The sequence below is a fragment of the Notolepis coatsorum genome (genome assembly GCF_963971535.1).
Source record: "Notolepis coatsorum genome assembly, chromosome: 1".
Taxonomy (NCBI): Eukaryota; Metazoa; Chordata; class Actinopteri; order Aulopiformes; family Paralepididae; genus Notolepis; species Notolepis coatsorum.
Window position 1 is genome coordinate 205,425,910 of NC_140165.1, and position 18,099 is coordinate 205,444,008.

Sequence of the window (18,099 nt, forward strand, 5' to 3'; positions counted from 1 at the left end):
GAATAGAGAGAGAGAGCGAGAGAGAGAGGAAAGAGAGGGAGATAATGAGTGTGAGAGTTAAAAAGACAGCTAGATCGCTTGAACCGAAAGTGCAGAATTAAGTAAGTCATCAAAAAAACATGTCGTCTTCCTTGCAACACAGAACTGTTTTTTTCCTTTAATAATAATAATAATATTCATTAGAATGACAATAAAACTTCTTTTACAGAAAAAAAACAGTAATAACAATAAGAGTAACAATAATGACCATAATTTCTACATGAACATTAGCCGTAAAAATGTATCTTTAAAAATAAAAAAAAAAATAAAAAAAAATTAAACGAACTTAAGAAAATGAATGCCGGAACAAGAAAAAACTAAATAAAAAACTAAAAGATGAGAGAGCTGGTTTGTCCTGTGCGATGTCACTGAGCTCAATGTTTTGGAAGGGTGGATTTGAGCCCGACCCCAAAACACCCCCACCCGGCCTAGGGGAATGGGCCGCTCCACTCAGAGAGGGCCTCATCGGCTCCGAGATCCCAGCCCGCTCCCGGGAATGGTCCACTGCGGGGACAGCAGAGGGGAGAGAGGGAGGAAGCGGACAGAACCTCACAGACAACCACTCGCCCCTCCCCGCACTCAAAAAAATTGGTGCGAATACTTTGGGTTTATGGCGGAAATGTGTGTACACGTTTGTGTGCGTCTGTGAGTGTGTTTTTAAGTATTTCATGTTTCTGCACGTTTGACCATATGAATGCCTTTGGACACTGAGGTACGGGACTATGTTGCTATGGCAACAGTTGAGAGAGGGCTAATGGGGGAGGGAGAGTTTAGAATGGGACAGCGAGGGTGGGGGGTTCAGGGGAGGAAAGTGAATGATGATGGGAGGGTGGGGCGGGGTTCAGGGGAGAGGGGGGGACCCCAATTCTATCCAATTGGATGGAAGAGCGAAAGGGGGGGGGGGGAAACAGCGAGCCAATGGCAATGCTTGCTGGATGGCTGGCTGTGCAGAAAACCGCTGAACCCTGAGCCCCACCCGGAACCTCCCCGTTAAACCCCACCCACCCCCCACCCAGCAGCCTGCCCCTCCCCGCGGGGACAGACGGGACAGACAGACGGACGCAGAGTGTGCTCTCTCCAGGGCAGACTGACAATGGCGGTTTGGCGTGATGCTGCTCAACTCAAGTCAACACAACTCAGGGTGGCTGATATGGACCACTGTACACGGGACACCCTCCCTAGGATGGAGAAGACAGATTGGTGACGCGTTAGACATGTTGTAATTAACTCTATGGATCTCATGGTCTCTCCCACGGTTAAATCAGGGGCCGTGGGCTCTCTGGGTGTATCTGTGTTTGTATGTTAATGACACACTGTCTTGGGAACTACTTGGTCTGAATTTGACTAAACATGGGTGAATGATGGCATTTGGGGGAATTACACTGACTGACTTAGCAATTCACTGAAAGCTGAACAAGCATGTGTCCTGAAATGTTGTACATACAGTATGCAATTCACGATGGGAACAGAGGCTTAAAAAGGTCCCCCGTCAGAATTAAGACTCCTCTCCCACATAATAACAGTCTTGAAGTACTGCTCATCACCGATTGGCCAAAAGGGGTCGCTGCATCATCGCGGGACAGAATGTTTCCAGTTGGCATGCTACATGTTTCCATGTGTGTGTGTGTGTGTGTGTGTGTGTGTGTGTGTGTGTGTACCTGTGCTAGACCCCGGCTTGCTCCATGCTGTACTGCAGGTCGGGGGGCTTGTAGCTGAGGAGCATGTCACTGGTGCAGGAGGAAGGGTAGCAGGCAGCGGCGTGGAGTTCCCCTTCCACGTCACACACTGCAGGGGGAGACAAACGCATTCAACACCTGTTAGATCATTCTGGATCTGCAGAAGCAAAGGAAAGGACATTTAAGGACAGAAAAAGCATGGTTTACCCCCACAAAACACACACACACATGCACAAACATACTTGAAATCTGTATGAATTGTTCAACTTTAATATCCTAGTAAGTTCTATAATGCATTAGGATATTCAGTGCATGCATGTGTGTTCACTGACCCGACTCTTCCCGCTGGTGCAGCTGCTGGCTTCCCGTCAGTGAGGTCTGGCTGAGGATGTCGGACATGCGGGCGGAGCTTAGTGCCTTACCGGCCAATAGGCTCATCCCAGACATAGGCTCGGTCTGGTCCTGGACAGGAAGTGAACATGAATGTTTGTGTTATGAAGTGAATCCAAGTCAGCCATTGCTCTGCTAAATGAGCTCTCTATGTGGACCGTCTCAAACACCACCCTCTTCCCTTGATCCTCAAATCACAACTGTTGTGTGAAGTTTGTGTGAGGAAAGCAACAGAGTTCGTGATAGGTCAATTCATGTCATGTAAAAATGTTCTTTTTTTAAACGAATGGAAACTGTCGAGCCTCAAACTTTTACTTAAACTTTTACAATGACTGAACCGTTCACGGACTTAATGGATGCATCAACATCCCCATCGGCTGAAATGTCAGGACGGGTGTGATAATGATGTTGATGTATCAATAGCGATGTTTGATGTCACAATAAAGTCAGACAAATAGAGGATGACGCAGCTTGGTCACAGTGTGTTTCAGACACATCCACCACACAGTGTGTAGAACAGTCCTTTTCTGTGTTCTACACATGTGCTTTCATTCGAGCTGCTGCAAATCCTACAGCTGGATGACTCTAGACAATAGGCTATGATCAATTTAATATTGCGATTTTGAAGAATGAAAGAGGCAGAAGCATATTCATAATATATACAATCAATGAGATTGAGACGTCGGGCAGACGTTCTTCCCTTGAACCAGGAAACACTACATAGGTAAGTAATATTGTATCCGTCCATCTACAGTACTGATGTATCTGTCAAATCCATATAATATGATATGTTGTCCATATTGTACTGCGTGTGTAAACAAGTAGTCCAGTTGCACTCACGTAGGCGTCGTCGCAGGTCTGGATGGTGTGGTGGCGCTGTAGCTGACCACGCGGCCGGTAGCCCTCGCCTGGGGCCCCCCGGGGGAAACCCACGCCATTATGACCGGGCATCTCCATGGCCTGTGCCTGGGGCCTGCACTCCACGTGTTCTGCGTCTGAGAGAGGACGGGGCATCAAGAGGTTTATTTGTCACATACATACCAGGGCATACAGTGAAATGCGGGTGGCCATGCCCGCTTAGATGGTGCAATAATACAATAGTAAATAAAAGAAGTAGAAGATAATAAAAATAGACATAAAATAGACATAATAAAGTTCTGACATATAGACATGTTAAATCATTTTCACCTTCTACAGGGCTACACAAACACATGTTGACTTGAGAAGAAGATGATGATGTGGCGAAAGTTAATATATGCTATCATCTTCTTCTCGAGTCAACATGTGTTTGTGCATCTGAGCTTAACTCATTCAATGCCAGTCACGAGTATAGTCGGGTTAACTCGCCAACCGTTCAGCACCAATCACGAGTATAGTCGGGTTTTGCTCGTTATTTCTTTTATTAGCTATATCCATTCATTTTCATCCATCCAGCCTGATGTTATCATTGGGAATGGGTCTGAGCTCGCAAAAAGGGCAAATACCGCCGCCTACGCCTTCCAGCTGGTATTGCACTCCATTAGAAATGGTGTAGTTTCTTTTCAGGGCCGATCTGAGCCGTGCCGGTTTAAATACTCAGACGAGGCAGGCCTTTACAACGATGGCATGGTACACTAACCCCGCCCGCCCGTTCATGTGTAACGCTATGTAATGTGGCACGGACCTCCACGAGCAGTATTTGGAATGGCGATCAGATAATTGGATTATTTCTTTTGCATTACATCAGAGACAAGGTAAGATATATAATAAATAAATATATATAAAATATATATAAAATCTTGCGTTGATCTGATATTTCTTTCTACCGCGATTGATGCTGTCTCTGTGTGTGTGTGTGTGTGTGGCTCTGTGCCGTTGGGTGGGAGGAGGTGGCAGGGGAGCCCCCCGCTACGAGGGCCATCTCATTCTTGCATGAGGAAGGATAATAATGATAATCTAGCGTTGATTTCAGGAAGATTCGATAATCAGGCGAAAAATTACAACGTGTTTAGTGTATTCTAGGGCTATTATCGCGTCTTTTCCTGGGATTACTAAGAATCACCAAAACTATACTCTTATTCAAAACGGTATAAAACGGAAATGTACAGATGAAAAAACAATCAGTTTTGTACATGTTGACTGGAAGCAACTCACTGACAATCGACGGGTGTATTAGACCCATAGCTATAATATAAGATATATTTTAAGCACTCGCAAATCTCGCAGTCCCCCCATTGATTAAAGCGATGGCGTACTAGCGCCCTCTGGCGCATTAAGCGATGGCGCAGAATGAGTTAAGGTCAAATGAAAAGAAAATGAGAAACTGAAAGGCTTTAAAATAAAAAATAAATAAAAACGCAAAGACGAGTGTTGAGCCAAGTCTTCGACCCCACCATCCCTCACTCACCCCTGGCTGCCGAGCCGCTCCTCATGTAGCCGTGCCTGTGTGTCGGGGAGGTGTAGGGAGGGGTGCTCCCTCGAGGAGGCCCCAGAAGTTCCACCACGTCTCCCACCTTGGCCAGCAGCAAGCCCTCGTGCGGTAGGTACGCGGTGGCCGGTACCTCGTCCTCCTCCATGCTCTCCGAGTGGGGCAGGGTGGGCGGGTGCTGCTGCTGGGCCCCCGGGGCCTCTGGAGGCTGGATCTGGAGGAGGTGGTGGTAATGCGGAGAGGGAGGGGGTTCCAGGCTCTCCCCCTGGCTCAGCTGGCGGAGCAGCAGGAGCTCCCCGTACTCCTGGGCCCCCCCGCCGCTCGGCGCAGCCGGCCCCCCCGCTCGGGGGCTCTGCCTCTTCAGCAGGGCCGCCAGGTCCTGGGGGGGCAGCCGGAGGTCGCCGTGGCCAGTCAGAGAGTGCCGGGGGGACAGCAGCCCCTGCAGGGTGGGCGTGACGTGCTGCTGAGGGGGGCGGTACTCCTGCGGGGTGGGCGAGAGCAGGGCTTGTTGCAGCGCCGAGGGGGGGCCGTAGATGCCGGCCCCCACCGCCCCGCTCTGGTAGCCGTCCAGGCCGGGCACTTTGAGGGAAGTCCCCTGCAGGTAGGGGCTGTAGGAGCCCACAACACTGGAGGGGCCCCGCGAAGCTGCGTCGCCGGAGAAGAGGTGGGGGTTGAACTGGACCTGGTCATAAGCCGATGAGAAGCCACCCAGGCTGCGGCTGCAGAGGAGGGAGGGAGAGAGAGAGGGAGGGGGAGGAGTCAGCGCACTGCTTGCAAGCATCAGTAGACTCAAAAACCATCTAATCTACCAGTATACATGGATCTAATATATGTTAAAGGTGCTGTAAGTCGTATGCTATTATTAAAATATTAATTTATTTTTGATAAATAGACGTTCAATTAATATCTCTACATTCCGACAGTCATCACTGGTGTCCCTCCGCTCTGCAGTAAACACAAAATAAATGTTCTGGTATCCCATTCCCTCCACACTGCCAAAATGATCTGACAAAAATAGGAAATAAAAACTAGTTTTAAGCAAATATGTCCTTGAAACAAGTAAAATCTGCCAGTTCAGTAAGCAAAGCTGGCTTGGTAAGATTTCTTAAATAAGTATAAAAAAAAAAGATTCTGATTGGATGAAGTGGGAAGGGATACCAGAAAATTTATTTTGTGTTTACTGCAGAGTGGAGGGACTGGGAGACCCATGTTACTGACCAAACACTCTATATCAGTGATGGCTGTCGGAATGTAGAGCTATTTAACACTTATTTTAACAAAGAAACACCACTTACAGCAACTTTAAGCACGCTCAACAACGGCAGGCCTCGACTGAAAAAGGTCATGTGTCTAGTCTTCACTGAGAGAAGGAGAGGCAGGCAGTTTCATACTAACGATGCTACTTTGGACAATCACATTCAGTCAGATCAAAACAAGTACCGGTATATAACAGTACTACATTGTCATTACTTCAACTTTATAAATAATGCAACGCTCGTCGCCCTCTCTCAGTAAAGGCAATCCGGTAGTTTTTCCACTGCACACGTCCTGTGCATTACCCATACTGGGCCCACAGTATCTGCACCGTTTTGGTTTAGCTTACTTGTACCAAAGTGGATTGTAGAAAGTGGAAATCTACAATCCAATCATACTGTACTGTGTCAGTAAGTTAATGCAGTGGGAAGAAAACATACAGGCGCTAGTGATGGGAGTCAGGTCACAGAGGAAGTGACTAGTGTTGGTACACTCTGGAAGGTTCTACTTCTTCAACCACTTACTGTACATCCCAGTTAATTAGTTCGGAGGACTTGTATGGAAGACGTCATCTTGGTAAAAATGTTGTTTGAGGGGGGTTATTGTGTTGTGACGTACAGTAACAAACATCGGCAAACAGCATTATTGTCACCTTTCTTTTTTGCCTTTACATCAAATTATCTGGCCTGAGCTCGAAGAAATGAAGAAAGAAAAAAAGGGTAAAAAAAAAAAAACAGAAAAGAAAAGAAAATACTTTAAAGATAGGAAGGTGGAACAGCGGTTGATGGAAATTATAAAAAAGAATGAAAAAAGATCATGAAGGTTTCTGTGATTGTTGTAGCTGCAGAGCATGAAGACATCTGTGAGTGGTGTCATGACAGCACATTGAGAAAACACCTAACACTACAAACAACAACAACAACAAGACAAACAAAAGATGTATAAACGGTCTGTTGAGCTAGCGGACGGTGACAGAAGTGGGCGGGGTCACCTGTGCGTCTCCGCGTTGTCCGCACTCAGCTGCTTCCCGAGGACCCGGTGTCCGCACGGCGTGGACAGGAAGCCGCCTTGCCGTAGTGCCCCGCCTCCCAGCTCCACTTCCTGCACCTGAATGGTCACCTGCACAGCCGGAGAAGCAAGGAGACACGATGACATCACTGAGGCTTCATAAACACACTTGAACTTTGTTTGACAATTTGAGACGTCAAAACATTTATCTTCTAACCAGCTAGGACCTGGGCTTGGAAATGGTTTGAAATTCATTGAAGGGCTTTAGCTGCGGATGTGTACAAATTCTGCAAGTGTGTATGAAGTCTGAGGGATACAGCTATATAGCCGTGGACTGCTCAAGGACTTTCCTATTAACAAATTGTCCGTGGAGGTCCAAATACTTGTGACTAGAATGTCTGAGAGGCAGTAACAAGAAAACACATTCTCATTGGATCCTCTTTGGTCACCTGCTGTTGCTGGGGGACACCCTGGGTCAGAGGGACGCCTGCACGGACAGATCCTGCCTGCTGATTGGTGGGTATGGAGACTCTGCCTGTGGGAGGGGGGCTACTGCTCTGACCCTGGTAGAGACCAGGGGCACCGTGCTGGTACTGCACTGAGGATGGACCTCCTAGAGGAGAGGAGGAACATGACAGGAGAGGAGAAAAGGAGGGGAGGAAAATGAGAGAAGTCGAGAGGGGGAGAAGTGTGGAAAGGAGAGGAAGACAACAGGATAGGAGGAGAGGAGAGAAGGAAAGGAGGGGAGGAGAAGGTGAAAAATCGAGAAGGGGAGAGGAGAGGAAGACAACAGGAGAGGAAAGAAGGAGAGGAGGACAGGACAGGAGGGGAGAAGAGAGGAGAGGAAGAGGTTGATATTAGACAACCAGTGATGCTAAAACCCATTCTACAGTGAACAAGCCAGGCAAATGTTTCCTTGTGTCATATCTTAACTCATTGACGGCCAAAAAAATTTAAATTATTATACTAAACAGACCTTGTTGTGTGATCCTGGTACTTCTGAGTGAATTCGAATTGAAATGCCGATTATATCCCGATAGGTGGCAGCATCGCCTACCTTTTGAACTGGGCTAGTTTACTGTGGAGGGGGGGGGGGGGGTTGCTCACTCACTGCTGGGCACAATAGTAGCCACTAGCCTGCGGACAGCCTATGCAATGGCGAGCAAACTATTATGAAGAGGACAAAACGATCACACTTATAAGGTGCGTTTTCACCAGACTACATTGGACTCAGTACTTGTGGTAAATCATAAAAATACCATAGTTAAACCGGCCGAGCATGTAACATTATCTGTTGCAGAGTTGAGAGCACTCCAGACTAGAGCCAACTAACGTTCGGCAATGGCGATCGCCTAGAGCGAACTATTGGAGATTATTATGAAGAGGATAAACGGTGACGATCCATCCATAACATAAGGTGTGTTTTCACCAGACTATAAGCACATAAGCACTCACTTCCAAGTGGCATTCAGGAGTTGTTCCAGACTAGAGAGAGCCAATATAGACTTAGGGGAACTTGTGTATTCAATATCGCAAAGGCAAGGACAAATATAAAAAGTCGATGTATAACTGTTAAAGGCGCAAAATTATGGAATAGCTTTGACAAAGAAGTAAAAATGTGTAGTTCGCTACATACTTTTAAGAGATTATTCAAATATAAGGTGATACATAAATATAAAACCTCATTATTATCCTAGTTATATTGCATCTATAACATCGCTGTGTTCAAATAGTGACAAAGGGAAAAAGAAAAAAGAAAAACATATATATTATATATATAAAAAATAAAAAAGTTCTACTACTATGCTTTGTAAAAAAAAGACGGAAATAAAACCATTCATTCATGTTGGATTCTAGTATTTTCAAACAGGCTGTTTGGATGTAACGTCATCTCCAGACTAGAGCCAACTAAGGTTCGGCAATGGCGATCGCCTAGAGCCAAGTAACTTATTTAAATTGTTCCTGTTAGACACTTCGGAGCAAGAGTGGACAGGGTTTTGGTGGACCTGCTGACAAAGGTAACGTCTATTTTACCGAACCCCATCATAAAACATACATTTGTGATGATCCCAGCATCAGAAAACGAGTCGGCAAGGGAAGAAGCGGAAAAAGCACCCTGGGTGTCGCAGTACTAACCGTGCCCCTGCATTATTCCTGCAGAGCCAGGCGGAGGGCTCTGGTCGGGCTGTCTGAAGAGGTGGTTGCTGGGATGTGTTGGTGGAGGGCTGGAGGGCTGAATATGCAACCTGAGTGAGGAGAGGACAGAGGAAACAAAAATACAAGAGACAGAACAGTGATGTAACAAGTCAAGAGCACCACAGTCTCAAACTTCACACACAGGTTTGATAGCCGACCATATGTGTGTGTGTGCGTGTGCGTGTTTTTTTTTGTTTTTATTAAGGATCCCCATTAGCTGGTGCCATGGCTCCCAGCTAGTCTTCCTGGGGTCCACACAACACAATACATAAAACAGTTAATGCATAGATCAATACAAAAGATAAAAACAAGAATTTAGTATATAGCAAATAAGCTACTTTCACAGATGCTATAGATAGAAAAAAAAAAAAAAATTAACCCTTTTCTCGCCAAGAACGTGTTACCACGTCATTGCTCGCCATGCGTAATCTGCCAATGACGCCGACGCCGTAAGGCGTCTTTGAGATCAATATTTCAAAAATCTGTGATGGCAATCATATTTCACCCACGGAGACTGGAGATCTCCTGTTGATCTCCTCTCAACTCTCCAACGGTGCAAGAGCGCCATCTGGTGGCCGATCGGCGGATTGCCTAAACAGGAAATGAGCGGCAGGAAGTGGTGCTCATCCATATTCGGTCCGGCCACTCGCTATTAGGGATGGGTACCTTTCACATTTGAACCGATACCAGTACCGGTACCTGTGAATCGATACCGGTACCCAACGGTACCTTTTTTCGGTACTTTAGTCTCAAGAAATTTTATTTACCTACCTCAGTCGTGAAAAAAAAAATCCAAACTTCAAATAACTACAATTTCGACAGTTTTCGGCTTGCCATTGCTCCGACTGCTTTGTTGTTGAATCAAGTCAAATCCTAGGTAAGCATATATTGTGCGTGTGAACGTTGACATGAAGAAAAAAGTAAAATAATTTTTTTTTTGGTATCTCACTTGATTTGATACTCTGTAGTACCGACATGTTTCGGTTCGGTACCTCAAAAGTACCGAATTCGGTACCCATCCCTACTCACTATCGCTCGCGGGACTCGAGCTCGACACAATGGATAGCGATCCGTTGCCAATAACTCGATAAACAACATGATTTGGGCGTATATATTATTATACAACCTGGAAATGGATCGCATATATCAACATCCCATAATCGCGAACTTTCTGCTCCACGCTGACCACCCAACGGTCAGAGGAAGATGCGGTAAGTTTCAGCGTGTTTGAATATTATGATCCATAAAAACTGCTGTGATCTATGTATCGCCCATACTACATGAATGATTTAACGTCGGCCACAGACTTATAAACCCCCCCCCCCCACCCCCCCTCCGGTCACCAGCATATGATGATGCATGACGCTTAGGACCTTGTACAATTGACATTTTTTATCTGACGCCAATCGGTATCAAACTACATTTGATGATCTAATATATGTATTTGTGGCTATAAATTACGTTCTGCAGAATGCTGCAGAAAACGATAAAAACATATTTATACTTTAGACCGTATTTTAGTATGAATATGTGAATGAAAAAGTAGAACGTTGCTACATCCTAAACGATAGATACTTGACGTTGAATGGGCCATAGTAATGTCAATTTAGCAATACAATTTAAAAAGTTATAGCCCTGCAAAGAAGGGGAACATCTCCATAGACTTACAGTGGTGGCAGAGAGGGGTATAAGATCAGAATAATCCCTGGCAGATAAAGGGTTAACTAAAAACATACAATAAATATCCATTTTTAAAGATACAAAATGAGAACTTGTAGGCTAATAGGCAAAAACCCATAAACAAATGCAATACACATTAAGGCAACAGCTGTAATTGAGATGTGAGTTTCTTTAAAAAAATCGATTTACTAAAAGTGTAGAGATAACTAGGTAGGTTGTTCCAGAGTGTTATGCACCTATAAATTAAAGACTGCTTTAAAGCATTGGTTCTAGGACGAGAGAGTACAAACTGACCATTTCTGGCCCCTCTTGTATTATGGTCTTGTTGTATAGAGCTTCTGTAAACAAGTTGCTCAAACACAAAATATGGAGTCTTGCTGTTAATGACTGATTTACACAATACAAGTGAGTTAGACGATAACCTTTTTTCAACTGTGAGCCAGGAGAGACCAGCATGCATACGGTTGACATTGGACCTTAGTGAGCAACCCAAAGCCAACCGTGCTGCCCTGTTCTGGACTACCTGTAGTCTCCTGATCTCACCTTTGGTGGCAGATGACCAGATCACAGAACAATAATCAACATGACACAGGAATAGACTCTGAATAATCTGACGTAGAAGAGGACGATCAACAGAAGAAGCACATTTTCTAACAATGCCTACAGCTCTTCCCATCTTTGAGACAAAGTTAGTGATGTGGTTTGCTCCAAGGAGCTTAACGCTTTCAACTTGCTTAACGATGGAGTTACATGAATTTAAAATAAGCATTCGGTTACAAGACAACCCATGCCTCGATCCAAACACCATGCTTTTTGTCTTAGAGATGTTCAGTACAAGCCTGTTAGCTACTATCCAATCATTCACATCATTAAGTTTGTGTGTGTTGTATTGTATTGTATTTGTTTGTTTGATTAGGATCCCCATTAGCTGTCAAATTAACGACTGCTAGTCTTCCTGGGGTCGTCACACGCAAATAATACAACAGAATACAAATACAGAATGTAATTAGGAATACAATTAAAATAATAATAATAAAAAAAGATTATATTCAACATTGAAGATAGAATGAATGGTTGGATTCATTCACATTCCCCCCAAAAACTAATATCTGAAAGGGTAAGTGAAATTGATTAAAATTATTTTTAAAAGAAAAGCTAGTAGGAACCTCTGGCCTCCTTTGCTACTGTTCACTCTCTCCCATGTTGTGTCTTTACCAGCGCATGTCGAGGTCACTTGTCGACTCCAGTTGTGTTTCCTATATAAGCTAGGCTCTGCCTCTATTCCAGTAAGACAGACTATTTGATGCCATCTCTCCTATGAGCTCATAATAAATGTTTATAACCAGACTGGCTGACTTGTGTTATTTCTGATTCTGGCCTTGTTTCTTCAAAACAACAATTGGTGCCATGACCTGGATGCACATGACCCACCGCTGGGCTGGTTTGGACCGAGAGGAAACACACATTGCCACGATGTGCACTAAAGGTAAGAGGTTCTTCCTCTCATTGGTGATGCCCGTCTGTTTTTCCCTCTCCGTCAGCCTTTCCAATTGGGTGGCATTGTATCCATTTCTGTTAAAGGTAATGGCAATGAGAGTCTCCAGTCTCTTGTTTGGCCTTTGATCCCAATTGTAGTGTTAGTGTGCGTGTGCGTATGCGTGTGTGTGTGTGAATCAAGCAAGTACGGTATGCGCAGAAAAGCTTGGCCGTAAAATATCCTGGCCTTAAACAAGCAGTCGGTCAACATAGGTCTGGAGGGGGAATGATCCTGTTATAAGACCAGATGTTTGTGTAGAATTTCATATTTTAATATGTATTGATATTATATATATTCCTCCAGTTAATTCTGTCAACTGGGCAGAAGGAGGTTGGTTGTGTTTTTGGTGATGATTATTTGTTACCAGTGATCTGTTTATAGGTGTTATCATCATCATTGTGATTCTTATGAGCATTGCTTTGATTTGTTTGGTTTTGATACAAGCAAATCTTGTGGATGGCATGGACGAGCAAATGCAGAATGAGTTGTATGTGTCATAATGTTTACGATAAGCAAAATATCTTTGTTAATGAGAGATACTGCATTGGTATTAGTACCACATCAGTTACCATGATGCAGGAATGCTTCATTTTGATGTTGCTATAAAACTATGATACTTGTTTTACGATTAGACCATTAGAATATGGGAAGGATGGATGACATCCTCTTGTAAAGATACCTTGAATGTGGAAAATTGTTCCCTGAAATGTCAAAGACATGTTTCATAGCTCTAGGGACCCCAGTCAGCTCTGTAAAATGTGCACCACACTTGTGATTAATGGCAACATATTTTCCAAGTGTTAACAGTAAATTGTTATGTACGTAGTTGGAGCCACTAGGTTACTCTAATAACTGGAGAACAAATTAAATAGAAAGAAAACACAATCAAACATTAATATTATTGATTAATCAGGACACTGTCAGGGGAAAGGTTTATGGACATACTATAAAATGAGTAAGGCCCGATGATTTCAAATGTTTACCAACTGAAAATCATCAAAGTACATCTAAGCACAAACATGCAGTATTAAGGTAAAACAAAAGGTGGCGACCAAATTATGTCTATGCCGTATATTGTATGACTTTAATTTTGTTTTTCTCAATTTGGAATGCTGAAATATGTATTTATGTTTTTGTTGGTTAGAACAATTCACTGCCACAATGCAGCCTGTAGCCACCAGAACTCCAGTGAGAGACAAATTATGAAAATGTTTTGGAACATTTTATGTAAACAAAGTCTTATACTGGTTATACTGATAAGATTGGCTGTGGTTGTTATTAGTTGTTACTTAGGTTGGGTCAGTTTTAGGTTAGTTGGGGGTCTCGGTCTGTGGGGTTCCTGGTGAAAATAGGAACCTGTTCCCTGGCAGTGTTCTGGCTGCTTTGTTTGTTTTGTTCTTTTCCTTTGGTAGGTGTAGGCCAGTGTAGTACACCATCATTCTTCTGGACTGCATTGACCATATTCACACAGTGGCCATTTTGCTCTTAGGTTATGCTCAGGTTGGGATTCCTTTCCACCCTGATCCCACCCTGAAAGTAAACTAATTGGTACTACTGTACCTATACTTGGATTATTTTCACCTAAGATATTGAATAAATAATATTATATTATTGTCCTCCCTCATATTGCTTAGTCTCTTTTATGAATAAGAAACAAAAATGTATTCAAATAAAGTTTAAATAATTACATTTTATTTCGTCTATGCAACCTTGTTTATTCACCATGTCCATGGAAAACAAAAAAGAACACAGTCCTAAAGGTGTGGTTTCCTTATGTCTGTTTACCTTCCTGTTATCTACATCACTGCATAACTCAGAAATGTTCAGACAAGCTTCATTTTTGCTTATTTGTGATACTACACGCAAATCAAAGTTACAGCCGCAGGGCATGACATACAGACGTAGAGACCGCTAAGCACACGAGTGACTTTGGATGATTAAACATTTAAAACATTGATTAACCATTTCTTTACCGCGTGGTGTCTCATCTTTGTTATGATTTTAATGAGCGATCATTAACAAGTGATGTTTCATCCTAGGTTTTTGGAATATAGTCAGGAATATTTGATTGGAATGTGTTCAAATACCCTAGATTGTTTGTAGTCTGAGGTTTGAGTGGGCTGCGTGTTGCTGGGAGGCCCACGGTTACAGGTCTCTCACGACAGGTTGAAATGTTGGTTTAGTTTGGTATCGATAATACGCTATGTTGTTTTATTGCTGCCTATAGGTGTGGGGTAGTAGCCTATAGTGTGTCTCTGCTACACCGTAGATGCACCACTATACCTTGGGCTGTAGAAAGGTGCTGCAGCGGGAAGGTAAGTGAGATTCATACACTGTACAGCTCTGGCAATTGTTGTTTGGGTAGCGTCACTGTATCTAATTGGAGCATTCACTAAAATGGTAAAATGATAAATGATGCATTTATATAGCGCTTTACAATTTTTTGTTCCTCACATTCACCCATTCACTAACACACAGACGGCGGAGGCAACCATGCAAGGTGCCAACCTGCTCATCGGGAGCAATTAGGGGTTAAGTGTCTTGCTCAAGGACACTTTGACACACTGCCCGGGAGGAGCAGGAATCGAACCAGGAACCTTCCGATTACCAGATGACCGATCTACCACTGTCACCCCACATATTTTTCTCAGTTAGGCTTCAGTAGCAGTTCCTCATCAGGAGGGTCGGAGACGTTTTGGTTTGGTTTGTTATTTGTGTGTGTCGTCTTGGGAGCACCCTGTAGCACTGTAGCAGGGGCAAGTGGTTTACAGGTACAGGAAGTGGTTTACAGGGACAGGAAGTGGTTTACAGGTACAGGAAGTGGTTTACAGGGACATACATCCAGTGGTTTATACTGTAGCTACATAAATAGCTGCCACCACTTCACACATGAAGACCAGGGGTGAGTTGCTTGTTTACAGTAGGAAAAGCTCCTATGTTAACTAGTCCTCCTCTGAGGGTCCTTCGCATCGTATTTCCATGTTTTGCACTGAGCAGTGCCAGTGTTCGTGTGATTTTCATGGCAAAATATAGATTATAATATTATAAACAATTATATATCATTTTTCTTTCATTTAAAAATACTTTTAGGCTACCGACTGATATTAATACCAATTCACAAATTACAATAATCTGTACAGATCAGTTTCTAATATCTTAACTGTGATTTTAGGACCTTAACTCATTAATCGCCAGCCATTAGACGGGCCCCGTTGTAGCACTGCCACGCTTTAAAAGATAGGAGTGTGTCACCTTGTTTGTAGAGCTATAACTATATTCTATATTATAGCTATGGATACAATACTATGGCCCATTTGACAAACGATCTATCGTTCAATATGTGAAAAAGAATGAATTTTTCCATCCATACGTTCCCGTGTTATACCGTGGTGAATATAAGTATGGTTATAGCGTGGTCTGGGGTAATTCCCGAAAGGCTGAGTAATAGCCTTATACGTCAATTCTACTATAAACGTTGCCGTTTCTTGCCTGTACACGCTACTATTCCCAAACCAAATCTATATTCATAGGTAGTTTTTTGATGCTTTGATCGTCACCAACGGCATACGTTGTGGAGTAGCATTACACACACGCGCGTTGCGATCGAGGTGAAGACATGGTTGGATCAACGCAGGATTGATATCATATAGCCCTTACCTTCACTAGGATGTACCCCAAAAATAATATTCCAATGATCTGATAGCAAGTCCCAGTATTGGTGTTGATCGTGTCGCCAACATAATCCACCACACATCATGCATCGGGAGCATTTGACGCTTCTCAATCAGACAAAAAAAAGTGCCCCCGGAGACATTTGGCCATTACACAGGCCAAGATACAAGGTTTCAAAGGGTGCTCGATACCGCCGTCTAGCTGGATGCGGCCGGTATTGCACTTTGGCGATCTCAGACTCATTCCCTATGGTAACACCAAGGTCCCTGGATGAATAATGAATAAAAATATCAAAAAAAAGGAAAAACTATCAAATAGCGAGTATACTCGTTGTTGGCGTTCAAGCGTTGGCTCCCAATAACGAGTATACTTGTTGTTGGCGGGGAATGTGTTAAGAATGTTTTACATGTTTACATGTAGTTGCCTCCCTGTCAGACGACTACAGCAGTGACTGGCCTTCAGAGGCCTTCACTCTTTCCCTGGTATATTTAGTTGTTTTATTCTCATCCAAGCCTGTGTAGGCTATGTTGTTTCTTCCAGCTGTGGATTATTTCCAGAGCCAAAGTTTTAAGGCAGTTCAATCAAGTGATCAATGCACAGTGGTTACATGTTAGGAAGGTGTTTATTAGGCTTTGAAGTCTCGTACATTCAGTTTTCAGAAGGCTATGGATTATATATTCTCAGACTAGTACTTTGTGTTTATTTATTTTAATTTTCAACACTATCAGTTGTTTTAGAAGGTCTCGAGGATAACTGCAAGAATCAGGGCACTTTACATTAATTTGGTTTATTGTTACCTACAGGACATGAATAAGCATCAGAAATGGGCAGGTACTTGTTAGGGCTGGTTGTTTAAACTACATAATAATAATCACGATTATTTTGGTGAATATTGAGATCATGATTATTTAACACAATTAATTAGTTAATTAATTACTTTTGAAACATGCATTCATTGAACTAATAAAAACATTAACAGTGGATTTCCTTGAACTTTAAATATAGTTCAACTGAAAAACAAAAACATGACGTGGCTCAAAGTCGATTACGGTATCTTGTTTTCATAATTGTTGGAAGCCAAAATTAAATCGTATGAATTGCCCAGCCCTAATACTTGCACAGAATTGTATTGATAAAGGGGAAGATTCTTAAATGCTCAGTATCCAGAATGTGTATATGTGAATGGGATTGGATTGTATATGATTCCATAATGACGGTGTTGGCATCATAGGTTCAGCCAGCCTGTGTTTCCAACCACTGTTCTGTCTCAAATCATAAAAAAGAGGGGGGGGGGGGGGGGGTCTACACCAGGAGGAGAGACTGACACAGGAGAGAGTGAGAGGAGTCTCTTTCCAGCCCAACAACTCTCCAGGAGGGAGGCGCCCAGGGCTGGAGGACATCACACACAAACCAGTTGGCCCCTGCCTTTCCAAGACCTTTGGGCCAGAGGCTCCTCTGGGAAGGAGGGGAAGGAGACAGAGAATGGACACTCCGCTACCTACCAGATAAGTAAAATTATCTGGTTGTTTCGTTTGAGCATAAGAATAACATAACTTTGGAACGCTCCCGTTAGCAATAACATTTGTGACGTGGCGATGTTAGGATTCACCCCTGCCGTTACTAAAATACCACAATTCAATAATAAAGTGTGAGTGCGATTTCAAGGAGCCCCGTGCTATCAGACCTTTGCCATCACACCAATACATCTGCTCAAGCAATATGTAATCTCACTTACAGTGTAACACACCACACGCACCGAGCGCTGAAGGAGTGCTACGGTGCACAAACGCAATGGTTCTTAACCTTTCTGGTTTGATCCCTACAGTGGGAGGCCTGTTCGCAACCCTCAACATAGTCGAGCATAGACAGAATGGTGACACAAAATAATGATTTATATTTCCCATTTCTGACCAAAAAAAAGCATCTACCGGTATAAAGAAATTCTAAACACAATGTTGTATATATTTTCGCGACCCCATTCGTTTAGTGGTGGTCCGGGTAGTACCAAGCATGTTGGCAGCGGTACAGCTAGGTACCCGGTTCTCTGTACCCAACTGTACCCACAGCCTGCTTTGGAACATCCACACTGGGCACACTGAGCTGCCGTTTGTGTCAATGGAACTCCTCTGCTGACCACAGGGAGAGTCCAGAGTGTACCAGCCGCACTGGAATGGACTGTTCCCACTAAGACCAACACATTTAAAAACATAAGACTGTTTTGCCTCCGCATTGGGATATTC

The 18,099-nt window shown here is 43.6% G+C and overlaps 1 protein-coding gene across 2 annotated transcripts in view; it reads right to left on the reverse strand.

Moving 5' to 3' along the window:
• Positions 1-1,077: 1,077 nt before the first annotated feature.
• The window catches only part of sik3 (SIK family kinase 3), a 133,627-nt gene continuing 116,605 nt past the window's right edge, over positions 1,078-18,099 (reverse strand). For both annotated transcript variants that reach the window (XM_084317414.1, XM_084317415.1), the window contains exons 19-26: positions 8,911-9,020; positions 7,224-7,387; positions 6,758-6,885; positions 4,492-5,231; positions 2,946-3,100; positions 2,048-2,177; positions 1,698-1,824; positions 1,078-1,217 (exon numbers count right to left, since the gene is read on the reverse strand). In XM_084317414.1, the coding sequence (XP_084173540.1) occupies positions 1,703-1,824; positions 2,048-2,177; positions 2,946-3,100; positions 4,492-5,231; positions 6,758-6,885; positions 7,224-7,387; positions 8,911-9,020 (1,549 nt within the window). In that variant the 3' untranslated portion in view covers positions 1,078-1,217; positions 1,698-1,702. The remainder of the gene's footprint in view (positions 1,218-1,697; positions 1,825-2,047; positions 2,178-2,945; positions 3,101-4,491; positions 5,232-6,757; positions 6,886-7,223; positions 7,388-8,910; positions 9,021-18,099) is intronic.